Genomic DNA, 13240 nt, shown 5'->3' on the forward strand with positions numbered 1-13240 from the left:
AGTCGGCTCCCGGCCGTGTGGGGGCAGGGGAGGGGCGCGCGCCTCGGATCCGCAGAAAGCGACTCTGCGTGTCTCGATAGGCTGCGAAATTGGCTTCCCCGCCCACACTATCATTCGGGGCGCTCCGATTGGCCAGTGTTGGCGCGAAGGTGCGCGAGTCGGCCCTCACGCAGGGGCAGCAGGAAACAATAGAGGCCGCGCGCGCAGAGCGAGCGCTCGTAGCCTCCCCGCCCCTCCCGCAACGCTCGACCCCGGGATCCCCCAGGCTTGCCTGCCCGCCATGGCCGACAAGGAAGGTGAGGGTGCTGGGGCCGCCCCAGGAGGGCGGGGGGTGCCGGGCTGGTTCCGCGGCGTCGGCAGGGCCTAGCAGTGAAGGCAAGCCCGACTCTTGAGTGCTGTCCCCACCATCGAAGGCGTGAGGAGAAATCGCCCCGCGGGGCGAGCTAACGGCGCACCAGTTCTTCCGGCGCGGAGGCCCGTCCCCGCGGCGTGGAGCTGGTGGGGGGGGTCCCCAGCCGATGTTTGGTCCCTCCCCGCGCTCCCTGTCGGTCTGCCCGCCTCTCCCCGTTCTGCCTGCGCCGTTCCCTACCCCAGGGGCCGGTGCGCGGGCCTCCGCGCCGGTTCGGTAGACTCAGCGCGAACGGGAGCGTGCTCGTGAGGCCCGGCGCCGTCGCCGGAACGGCTAACGGAGTGACGGGCCTGGCTAGCCCCAGAGTAGTTGCGGGCCTGCGCGGGTGGAGAGGGGTGTTGGTACCTCCGCCGCGGAGAGATTTACACATATCTCCTCCATTTCAGAATCTGGACTCGAGCGGTGCCGGTAGCTTTGGAAGTGTTGACTCGGTTTCCATTTGTGTTCGCTAACTTAATTTGTTTTTAACTTTTTAGCAGCCTTTGATGACGCAGTAGAAGAACGTGTGATCAACGAAGAGTACAAAATATGGAAAAAGAACACCCCTTTTCTTTACGATTTGGTGATGACCCATGCTCTGGAGTGGCCTAGCCTAACTGCACAGTGGCTTCCAGATGTAACCAGGTGATGTGAATCTTTTGAACGTTATCTTGTGTCCTCAGTGTAGATTTCTCACGTTGATTTTCCCTGTTTTCCTCCAGTCACCCAAAGACAGCACGCGATCAAAACCTATTGGTGACGTTTTTTTCTAGGCCAAAAAATAAGACAAAATGTAAAAATAGTTTTGCAATGTACCTGATAAGAGAAAACTTGTTTTCTTTTCCTGATAACGAATTGAATAGCCTATTATAACTACAGTTGACCATATAGTGTAAAATGTGTCAGCTTTCAAAAAAATGATGTGAGTTCAGTTTTTTTCAGCAAAACATTGGAATCTATAGGTAGTAGCTGCCTAGTGCAAAGATTTATATGATATGGTACTTCCCTTCAAGGAGCACAAGCATAGTTCAAGAGGCTAATGTAAACTAATAGTTATAGTTACATGTGCTAAGAGCAGTTTTACAGAGATACTTAGGATGCTTAGAACTAACACCGGAAGGTGGGATAGGTCTTATATAAGGGAATTACACATAGTGAGAGATCAATCACATGTAGGGTAGGTCTTACACGTGAGAAGCTTACCTCTAAGAAGATAAAATGGTACTTAATTTATCTTCCATTTATTTAGGGTCTGCAAGATGCCATATATCAGGGTGTGCAAGTTTAGATAGACACCTTCCCTGCCTTGACTGCTTCTGTATGTAGTACGGTAAATACCTCGCCCCACCTTTAGTTTTAGGGAATATGGCTGAAGATCCCCAGTGGATGCCTGAAACCATGGATAGTACTGAACTCTGTATTATGTTTTGTTTTTTCCTATACACACATAACTGCAAAAAAGCTTAATTTGTAAATTAGACACGTAAGAGGCTAATAATAAAACAGTGATTATAATAATAGACCATAATAAAAACTATCTGATTGTGGTCGCTTGCTGTCAAAATCTCTCACTGTACTCACCCTTGTGATGTTGTTGAGAAGATGCCTATGTGATGAAATGAAGTGAGGTGAATGACATGGGCATTATGATGAAGTATTAGACTACTATTGACCTGATGATAAGTCTGAAGGAAGATCATCTACTTCCGGAGGGGATTGTGGTTGACTGCGGGTAACTGAAACCACAGCTAGGGGGGCTACTGTATTACAGTAAAAAATAATTATCATAAGAGTGGCACAGATAAAAAAAATGATCAGGGGCAGGAAAAAATCACCTAAACTTAGGGTATCATGAAAGGCTTCCAGGAGGAAGTGACAGTGCAAAGATGAAGGTGAATTTAAGTAATACAAAATTTTATCAAGACCAATGTGCCTGTTGGGATAATGGGTTTTCTTTTATAAAATTGTTTCACCATTCAGACTAGCATTTAAAAATTATATTGTGTGCTAAATAAATTTCTTCAAAATTCATGTCTTCAGATCTTGGAGAATGTGGTTATTAGACTGTTTCAGCTCAACAAGTAATAGAAATTTGATACAAATTTTACTAATAACTTAAAGACGTTGCTTCCTTCACAGTGACATTAAAAAATGAATCTGCTCTAATGATGTTTACCAAACTCTTAATAAATACCTAGAAATTTAGAGTTGGAAGCTTTATCATGACCAGGAGTTCCATGTTCTACTGATGGATCATCAGAATTATTTAAGTTCAGGGTGCCCGGGTGGCACAGTTGCTTAATCGTCCAACTCTTGGTTTCAGCTCCAGTTGCAATCTCAGGGTCATGAGATCAAGTCCCACTTTGGGCTCTGCACCCTGGTCTTCTTAAGGTTTTCCCCTCCCCCCACACTTGCTCCCATGGGCTTGCACATTCGCGCTCTCTCTAAAAATAAGTAAATCTTTTTTTTCTTCTTCTTTTAAAGAATTGAGTTCAGGTTAAGTGGAGTCATTTCTCTCAGGAGTTCTCAGTGATAGTCAAACCATTTAGGAACTAGTGGCAGAGTATTTAATGAAAAATAGTTGAATGGTGATTCCACAGTCATGAGCTATATCATTATTGGATCAGTGGATCAGTATTGGCCACCCCACACCTACTAAATCGTTCTGGAGCCATATTTTTAAAAACCTTCCTATATAATGTAGTGATTAACTCAACTTGGAAAGCAATGAATTAGACTAAATTCCCCAAGGTTGAAATCTATGTTATCTTAGTAGCTTTCTACTTTAGCAGAACTGGGTAAATAAACCTTTTTGCAGTGTTTGACCTTTGTCCAAATACCCAGCCTTACCTTCCTTTTTTTGTATTCTATACATATAACAATGCCAATTTTTTTAAAGATTTTATTTATTTATTTTGAGTGAGAGTGGGGGAAGGCAGGATCTTCAAGCAGCCTCCTGCTGAGTGCAGAGCCCCACGCAGGGCTCAAACCCACCACCCCTGCGATCATGACCTGAGCTGAAATCACGAGTTGGACTCTTAACCAACTCAGCCACCCAGGTGCCCCAACAGTACTAATTTTCTTTTTAATATGAGGATTACTTAAGAGGAATTCCTGTTGGTTATCTCTAGACCCAATTTGAGAGCTTTTCCTGAATTTTCAGCTGCCTACTGGTGTCTTTGGAGTACGTTACTGTCTTCCCCAACATCACATGTTCCAAACTGAGTATATTTTTTCCCACTCCAGCTTTCTCCTGTTGTTCCTATTTCTGTTTATCATAGTTGACTTTGGTTTGACATTTCCTAGGTTTTTCTCTTTTTTTCACTTGACAGTTCATTTATAAGCCCCAGTGGATTCTATTGTGTCATATCTTCCTTTTCTAGACCAGAGGTTCTCAAACTTGAACATGCCTCATAATCAGCTGGAGGGATTATAAGATAGATCATTGTGCCCAGCATCCCAAGTTCTTAATTTAGTAGGTCTGGAGTGGATCTGAGAATTTAATTTGCCTTTCTAGCTGAAGTTCCTAGATGATGCTGATGCTGTTGGTCCTGATACCGCACTTGAAGAACTTCTGCTTTATACTGTTAGATTAATCCTTCTGTGGTAATTCTGATGGTGCTAGGTGCCTTAGAAATTTTCCATGGTCCTTTGTTCCCCCTGTAATACAGAATTGTGAATTCTTTAAGGTGGCATTCAGTACCCTAGAATCTTCCTTTTTTAGCCTTCTCTCTGACTGTATTTTTCCCACATCCAAAGTCATATTGGGATATTGGTCCTAGTAGTTGTGTAATCTTAGGCAAGTTGGGTGATTTTCCTAAACCTCAGGTATCTTCATCTTTAACTAATACATGGTTTGTAAACTGCTTAGGTGTCTAGCATTTTGTAGACCTGCCCTTTGCTCAGTTCCCTTTTCTTGGAATACTGTTTTCCAGAGCCCTTGTCTCTTCTGGGTTTTAGTTCTCATTTTGACATCTGGTGAAGTACCCTCTCTTTCATGGACACTTCCTTAATTCCAGAAGTAATCTTTCTTATCTAAACTCCCATCTTGTGTGCCTTTCATGTAGTATTTATTGACTGGTATTTTAATTATTTATGGACGTGACTATCTAATTGCCCCTAGTTTTTCAAGTACAGGAATCATGTCTTAATCATTTTTGTAGTTCATAGTATTTGGCACAATTTGTCCACTGATTAGGCATTTGGTAAATAAACAATTACTTTACCTACTGTTATTTTCTTTCCTTTACTTTTTTTTTTTTTTTTTTTTAAGATTTTATTTATTTGACAGAGAGAGAGACAGCCAGCGAGAGAGAGAACACAGGCAGGGCGAGTGGGAGAGGAAGAAGCAGGCTCCCAGCAGAGGAGCCTGCTGTGGGGCTTGATCACGCCCTGAGCCGAAGGCAGACGCTTAACGACTGAGCCACCCAGGCGCCCCTTTCCTTTACCTTTTAATGAAGTAACCTGAAGTGTTAGTATACCTAGCAGTTATTTTCTTTACCCCCAACCTATTGTAAAGGGTGAATAATTAATTCACATTTTTATTCCATTAGAATTTTTCCCCAAAGTAATTGTAAATTTTTGGCCAAGTTAAGAAATATTTACAAAATTAAGTGCTGTGTGGTCCTCCTCATACTCCTCTCTGTGGAAAATATGATAAAAGTCAGAAATGTGGGGAGGCCTGGGTGGCTCAGTCGGTTAAGCATCTGCCTACAGCTTAAGTCATGATCCCAGGGTCCCACATCGAGCTCCTTGCATAGCAGGAAGTCTGCTTTTCCCTCTTGCCTGCTGCTCCCCCTGCTTGTGCACGCTCTCTCTCTCTCTCTCTCTCTCTCTCTCTCTGACAGATAAATAAAATCTTAAAAAAAAAAAAAAGTCAGAAATGTTGCTCTTTTTTTTTTTTAGATTTATTTATTTGACAGAGAACATACGCAGGGGGAGCAGCAGGCAGAGGGAGAGGAAGAAGCAGGCTCCCCACAGAGCAGGGAGCCCAATGTGGGGCTCGATCCCAGGAGCCCGGGATCATGACCTGAGCCGAAGGCAGACATTTAACCGACTGAGCCACCCAGGCGCCCCAGAAATACGGCTTTTAATAAGTTTTTCTTCCCAAAACCTGGATGTAATCGTGCCTTTCGTGTACATGTATATCACTGACTTCATTGTCTTTCTTAGTGTTAACTAATTTGAATAGTGACCATGTATTGCTATTATAGACCAGAGGGGAAGGACTTCAGCATTCACCGGCTTGTCCTGGGAACACACACGTCGGATGAACAAAACCATCTTGTGATAGCCAGTGTGCAGCTCCCGAACGACGATGCTCAGTTTGACGCCTCACACTACGACAGCGAGAAAGGAGGTAGGAAACTTCAGACCGAAAGAAGCAATGATGTGTGGGTTATAGCTTTCATATCTTTGAATTATCATGAAAAGGGTGTAAAGTTTGATTAACTAGCCTGTCAAGTTAGTAATAAGATTTTGAGCTTTGGAAAGCCTGAGTTTGCAATACAGATATTAGATTAGATATCAGAAGACATACTTAATGCATACTTAGTTCTATGTCTTTTCTGGAAATCTTCCTCTACTGGATTTGGGGGGGGGTCTAGAATTGAAGGAAGCCAAAATCCACCATTCATTCTTTTATTTTAAGTTATATTTGTGTAATTTCTAACACTTAGCGTGGGGCTCGAACTCAGCCCTGGGATGAGAGTTGTATGCTCTTCTGACTGAGCCAGCCAGGTGCCCCTTTATTGTGTTTTGGGGGGGGGGTGGTTTTGTTGGTTTTGTTTTGTTTTTTATTCCAGCTTTATTGAGATGTAGTTGACATATAACGTTGTGTAAGTTTAAGGTGTACAGGTGTTGATTTGATACACTCGTATATTGCAAATTATTACCATCATAGATTTTTTTTTTTTTTTTTTTAAGATTTTAATTTTAAGTAATCTCTCTACTCAACGTGGGGCTTGAACTCACAACCCTGAGATCAAGAGTCACATTCTCTACCAACTAAGCCAGCCAGGTGCCCCCAAAGTCCACCATTTATTGTTGCTCTCGTGCATGCATGTGTGCATTCTCAGCATGGGAGATAATCGCCCCTAAGGGGATGAAATTTGGTTCTTGGAGAGGGGGATGTGTGAAAACAATCTTAATTCTTTAAATATACAAAGCACAGATATACATGGTAAACATAAATACACAGATATACATGGTAAACATAAATACATAAATATCTGTGGTATTAAAATTTCATCAGGAGTGTCAGAAAAGATGTCTTACAAGGTTTTTTAGAGGGGAGGGAAAAGAAAAAGAGGGGAGGAAAAAGACTGAGAGACACTGGCTTAAATTACCCTTTCCATTTGAGGTAGTAGAAATGACTTAACCATGGCTCTTGATGTGTATATAAAAATTAAATGAGCCATTTAGTTATATTCTATATTAGGAGATAACGTAGGGTTTAGCCGTGAAATACTTAACTCTTTCCCTTTTAATAGAGGTGGAAATGGATGAGTTACCTTTGTTGTTGTCCTTAAACTCAAATTACTACGGAGAGATGATACGCTCCCATTGAGATAAGTGATCTGAAAAATGGGTGTTTTTTAAAGATTTTATTTATTCATTTATTTGACAGAGAGAGACAGCCAGCAAGAGAGAGAACACAGGCAGGGGGAGTAGGAGAGGAAGAAGCCAGGCTCCTAGCGGAGGAGCCTGATGTGGGGCTCGATCCCGGATCTCTGGGATCACGCCCTGAGCCGAAGGCAGACACTCAACGACTGAGCCACCCAGGTGTCCCCCCCTGAAAAATGGATGTTTAATGTTTCTTAAATTTCTCCCGATTAGCAGAATCCATTCTTTTATCTAAGTTCTTTTGAGCTCCAGTTACTTGGCCAGGATTGTTGTGTGCCGTTAATCTTTTGATCACTCCATATTTGCCTTAGGGTGATACAGAATGCAAAGTAGTAAGTTCTTAAGATAAAAGTCCACAAATACGATTTTGTGTCACTGACCCAACTGTCTGTGATACAATTATTGGGAAGTTCTTCTGTGGGTAGACATTAGTGTGGGGGTGGGGGGTGGATACTGAACTGAAGAGTCCAAGGACTTAGGCTTGAGATTCTGTTACGCCACTCAACTAGTCGTGTGGTTTTGGATAAATCATTTAGCCTCTCTTAGAGTCAGCGTCCTTTCTACTAAATGAAGATAAATTGTTTTTAAATAGGATTTTTGGTTAGTTAGTGACAAAAAGCAAATACTCTGATTGGTAGTGTAATAAGTTTTTTTAGAAATCAAAGCAAATAGGGGCGCCTGGGTGGCTCAGTCGTTAAGCGTCTGCCTTCAGCTCAGGGCGTGCGTGATCCCAGGGTCCTGGGATCAAGCTACGCATTGGGCTCCCTGCTCCTCTGGGAGCCTGGTTCTTCCTCTCCCACTCCCCCTGCTTGTGTTCCCTCTCTCACTGGCTGTCTCTCTCTCTCTCTGTCAAATAAATAAAATCTTGGGAAAAAAAAGAAAGAAAGGAAGAAAAGAAAGCAAATAGAGAAGACTGTGGACCCCTGCCACTGCCATAAACCTATCCTCTACATATAGATAACTGTTAAATTGATTGTTTTCTGAATTATTTATCTATCCCGTTTATTGGCTCACTGATTCAAAATATATGTTGAGTACTTACTGTACACCAGGCTTTTTTCTTGGTATTAAGGATACGGCATAGAATATGCTTTTCCGGCCTGGTGTATCTTGGACATCTTTTTGTGTAAGGTATATCTCCTTTTGATGGTTGTATACTATGTTATAATTAACCGTCCCTTGTTTGACATTTAAGTGGTTTCCAATTTTCTGGCTTGAAAAACAGTTCTTGTACCATATGTCTTGCTTAGTTTTGCTACAGAATAATTTTCGAAGTGGAATGCTGATCAGAGGGCAAGAACATTTTCAAGTAAAATTAATACTGCTAAGTTGCCCTCCAAAAATGATTCACCGTCCCACCAATAGCAGATGTATTTATGTATGTTTCTCCATGCCCTTGCCAACATTGGATTTACTTCCCTCTGATATCCTTCAGATTTTGTGTCATTCTTGGAAATGCCTTTATCGTTCCAAGATTTTAAAATATTTACCTGTTGTTTTTTGATGCTTCTTTATGTTTTGGCCATTAAAACTGTAATGTTTCTGGATTTGTTTTGGCATTGGGTATGGAGTGTAGAAATCAAGCATTTTTCTAAGTGGTTAGTAAATTTTTTAAAAATACCATTTGCTGGGGGTCGCCTGGGTGGCACAGTCGTTAGGCGTCTGCCTTCGGCTCAGGGCGTGATCCCGGCGTTATGGGATCGAGCCCCACATCAGGCTCCTCTGCTAGGAGCCTGCTTCTTCCTCTCCCACTCTCCCTGCTTGTGTTCCCTCTCTCGCTGGCTGTCTCTCTCTGTCAAATAAATAAATAAATATTTTTTAAAAAAATACCATTTGCTGGGGGCACCTGGGTGGCTCAGTCGGTTAAGCTTAATTCTGACTCTGGATCAGCTCAGGTCTTGATGTCAGGGTGGTGAGTTCAAGCTCTGCATTGGGCTCCATCCTAGGCATGGAGGCTACTTTAAAAAAAAAAAAGCCATTTGCTGGCAAATTGTTTTCTTCACTGCTTGTTGAAGTGGGATTTTTTAAACATGTGTACTCAAATCTTTTTCTGGTAACTTGAGTTTTTTGAACAGCATCAAACCAACTTTTGCTTTATCCCCCTTAATTAATGCTTAATTATAGAGGAACAATTAAAAATATTGGTAATAACGTGTGATATATTTGTACAACTATATAAATCACCCTATTTAATCCTCATAGGGAAACTGTTACTCGGTAGCTGTTTTGTAGCTTGCCCTAAGGTTATACAGCTTATCTCCTTTTCTCTGTCTTCTCTTCCCTTTACTCCCCTTCCTTCCCCGCCCCCCCCCCCAATCTTCAGATCACTGGGTAGGCTTGGTGCTTTAAAGAGGGGCGGTGCTCTCCTCTATGGTCTTAACAGTGGTGGAAGTAGGTAATATCCTAAATGTCTCTTGGGTGATTATTAAGTAGATAGTTTACTAGTCTGTCTTGCTCTCAGATGAAATATCCTGTGTCTCAGATTGAACTATTGTAATTAGTTACCATCCACTTGACCCCATTTGGTTTTAGATACTAGATGGCAGACAGCTTCAAAAGATCATTGAGCTTTCAAAGTGAAAACTGAACACTGGCTTTGTCCTGTTTTGACATTAAAAGAATCTGTTTATATTACAGTCAGCCCGGCTATAGTCACATTTTAAGCCCTTGTAAAATAGATGTAAAATTTTACTTATGATTCTGTTACCAAAATCTTTCAATATCAACAAGTTTATTTTTTGGTAACTTAGAGAACTTTTTTTAAGATAGCTTTAGTCTTTTGTCTCAATTGTATAAAATAAACTTATTAAATCATGGTGAGATAATTGGATATTTGTTGTTAGAGTTTACTCTTTTTAGTAAAAGGGTGTTTGTGGATTCAAAGAGTGGCCTACAGGTAGAAATCAACGCTGGTTACCTAGTTTGTGGGGGAGGGGTGGATATTGGTTTTGAAGGACATGATAGTACTTTCTGGGAAGCTGGAGATGTTCTATATTTCCATCTGGGTGCTGGTTTTCCTGGTGTATCCATTTGTAAAAAATTTGTCAAGCTAGGCACTTTTAATACATTATAGCTCAAGTTCCCCCTCCCCCCAATTTTTTTTTTTTTTAAGATTTTTTATTTATTTATTTGACAGATATAGAGACAGCCAGCGACAGAGGGAACACAAGCAGGGGGAGTGGGAGAGGAAGAAGCAGGCTCACAGTGGAGGAGCCCGACGTGGGGCTCGATCCCACAACGCCGGGATCACGCCCTGAGCCAAAGGCAGACGCCCAACCGCTGCGCCACCCAGGCGCCCCACCCTCCAATTTTTTAAATAGTGTTTTATGTGGAGAGAAGCAAACAAAATAGGGATACAACTGGACCTTGATAGTCATTTAATTTATTGTACGTTGATACCTCAGTCTTTCTTTCCTACTTCAGATTTGGCCTTTTGGAGGCACCTGGGTGGCTCAGTCAGTTGGGCATCTGCCTCTGACTCAGGTCATGATCCTGGGGTCCTGGGATCAAGCCCCAAGTCCGGCTCCTTGCTCAGCAGGGAGCCTGCTTCTCTCTCTGCCTGCCACTCCCCCTGCTTGTGTGCTCTCTCGCTCTGTCAAATAGATAAAGTCTTTAAAAAAAGAAAGAAAGAAAGATTTGGCCTTTCATCTGTTGGCTTCAGCTTGGGAACCCCTAATTATTTTTTAAATAGATAAATCCTTTTGTAAAAACTCAATTGTGAATCCTCTGAGCTGACATTATTGTATTTTAACCACAGTTAGAGAGACCCTCTGTTTAGTGTGTATCCAATACCAAAATACCCCACATTATGTAATTAATACCCTTCCTCTGTGGGCTCTGTGCCAGCTGTTGTTCTTCCCTTGTTATTGGGATCCCTTTTCTGGCAGTTAGGCTTTTTTGTCATAGTCGTCTGTAGTTATATTTTATCTCTGTGTTTGGACTGAAAGTTCCTTGCAATCGCGTATCTTATGCCTTCTTTTTTTTACATTGTAGATACTCATGGTCTAGAGTTCTGGGGGAAAATTGGTTTAATATGGGTTTTTTTTTCTCCTTTGGAGTCTATTCTGAGCTTTTATTTTTAGATTTTTAGTCTGTATGAAATGCTTGCATCTCAACTTTTAAGAGTTATTTGGAAATTGAAAGTTACCTAATCTGCCAGCCATATTACCCATCTATGTCCTTGCTTTTTTAAAAGATTTTTGTCCTTCAAAGTGTAACACTTGTGTAACAGTGCTGTTGACAGCGTTTTCATTTGCAAGTTACTCTCACAACTTTGATTTATGGAGAAGGTATTTGAGACTTAGAAATTGAAGGCCTTCCCCAAATCACCAAGCTCTGGCAGTCAGGCCAAGGTCCGACTCTTACTTAGGTATCTTATCGTGCTGCCCTCTGTAATTCTTCGACTAATCATTAACTACCTTTGTTTATATGTTGCTTTGCCAAGATTTACGTGGTCACAAATTATATTGTTATACATTTTATAATGGCACTTGGGAGAACTAAGTGCATACAGTAGTCAAATGTGAATAAAAAATGTTTTTATCTAGTCCTTGCCTGCCTGGTTTATTTCAGCTAAGGATTGTGGTTGGCGTGTGTAAATGGGGGTTAAGGAAAATGGAACTAGCTATTGTGGCTCTGTTTTTCCTCACTGGACTAAGAGAAATAGTATGGGGAAAAAATAATGGTGTGGTGGTATTTCAAGAAGGTCATTCCAAACTACAGCTTCAAATAAATGGTGTAAAGGGGACTCTTTAGTACCTGGCACACTGTGTACTTTAATATTCATTAAAGTAGTAATTTAAGGGGCACGTGGGTGGAGTAGACAGTCGAGTGTCTGAGTCTTGATTTCGGCTCAGGTGCTGGTCTTGGGCTCGGGCCCCATATGGGGCTCTGCCCTCAGTGCAGAGACTGCTTGCGGTTCTCTCTTGCCCTCTGCCCCTCCTGCTCATGCTCACATGCATGTGCTCTTTCGTGCGTGCGCGCTGTCTCAAATAAATCAATCTTAAAAAAATAAAATCTTATTCAGCACTTTTTTGGTACTTTAAATGAGATTTGAAAATTGCTTATTGAGAATCTGTTTTGAAGTGGAATTGGTAGTGTTCCTTACTTTTAGATAGTATTATAACTTTTATTATATAACTATCTAGAATTGGTGTAGGTAAGCTGGAAGAGTAGTAGGCTAGGAATCAGAAAAATGGCAGTTCGCGTTAGGTTCAGCCATAGTCCTGTCACTAGAACAGATTAATGTAGCTACTCCAAATTTCTGTTTTTCTTGGTAAAATTTTGGGGGATATTAACTGCCTTCCCTAGTATGTAGGGTTGTGGTAAGAATCAAATAAGAGGCGTGAAAACACCTTATACTACTACCAGATGTCTAGATTATTTCTAGTGTTCTACTAGTTTGCTGATAAAAAGCTTGCCTGTGTCATAATTTGAGTGACATAGAGCAGCTTGTGCTTTGTCCTCATTTGCAATTTCTTATTTACAGAATTTGGAGGTTTTGGCTCAGTTAGTGGAAAAATTGAAATAGAAATCAAGATCAACCATGAAGGAGAAGTAAATCGGGCGCGTTATATGCCCCAGAACCCTTGCATCATTGCAACAAAGACTCCATCCAGTGATGTTCTTGTTTTTGACTATACAAAACATCCTTCCAAACCAGGTACCTGCCCTCTTCAGTTCAAATACAGATAATGAGTCACTATGGGAATACACTGTTCCACTCGGTCTGAGTTTAATTGCTTGTTATTTGTATATTTTAACATCTTGTGGTGTATACTGGTATGTGTGGATATTCTTCCTTCGTTCTTCTTACCTAGGTGGGAAAAAATGCTTTTTTGCACAGAACAGAATGATGGTGCGTTTTAAGTGTTATAAATTTGATCGTAATGGATCTGTATTACTATAAATACGAAGAGCTTTAGACCTCTTCATCAAAATTCCATTATGCTTTGTAGACCCAAAGAGGCAGTAGACTCTGGGTAGTCTTGATATGTCTGTTAATTTGCAGACCCTTCTGGAGAGTGCAACCCAGACTTGCGTCTTCGTGGACATCAGAAGGAAGGCTATGGACTTTCTTGGAACCCAAATCTCAGTGGGCACTTACTTAGTGCTTCAGATGACCATGTGCGTATCCTCCTCATTTTGAAGCAAATCTGGGCTAGTTATCAGTCGGTTTCTTTTCTGGGGTATGTGGGGAAGTGAGAATCTGCCATTTATATAATAGTT

At 41.6% G+C, this 13240-nt stretch overlaps 1 protein-coding gene across 1 annotated transcript in view; it reads left to right on the forward strand.

Annotated features, from left to right (window-relative positions):
- RBBP4 (RB binding protein 4, chromatin remodeling factor) overlaps window positions 1-13240 on the forward strand; it is a 21201-nt gene continuing 7961 nt past the window's right edge. The window contains exons 1-5 of the mRNA XM_026516782.4: window positions 1-296; window positions 886-1033; window positions 5602-5747; window positions 12501-12674; window positions 13023-13138. Of these exons, the coding sequence (XP_026372567.1) occupies window positions 281-296; window positions 886-1033; window positions 5602-5747; window positions 12501-12674; window positions 13023-13138 (600 nt within the window). The 5' untranslated portion in view covers window positions 1-280. The remainder of the gene's footprint in view (window positions 297-885; window positions 1034-5601; window positions 5748-12500; window positions 12675-13022; window positions 13139-13240) is intronic.

The sequence above is a fragment of the Ursus arctos genome, unplaced genomic scaffold (genome assembly GCF_023065955.2).
Source record: "Ursus arctos isolate Adak ecotype North America unplaced genomic scaffold, UrsArc2.0 scaffold_32, whole genome shotgun sequence".
In the NCBI taxonomy this organism is placed as follows: Eukaryota; Metazoa; Chordata; class Mammalia; order Carnivora; family Ursidae; genus Ursus; species Ursus arctos.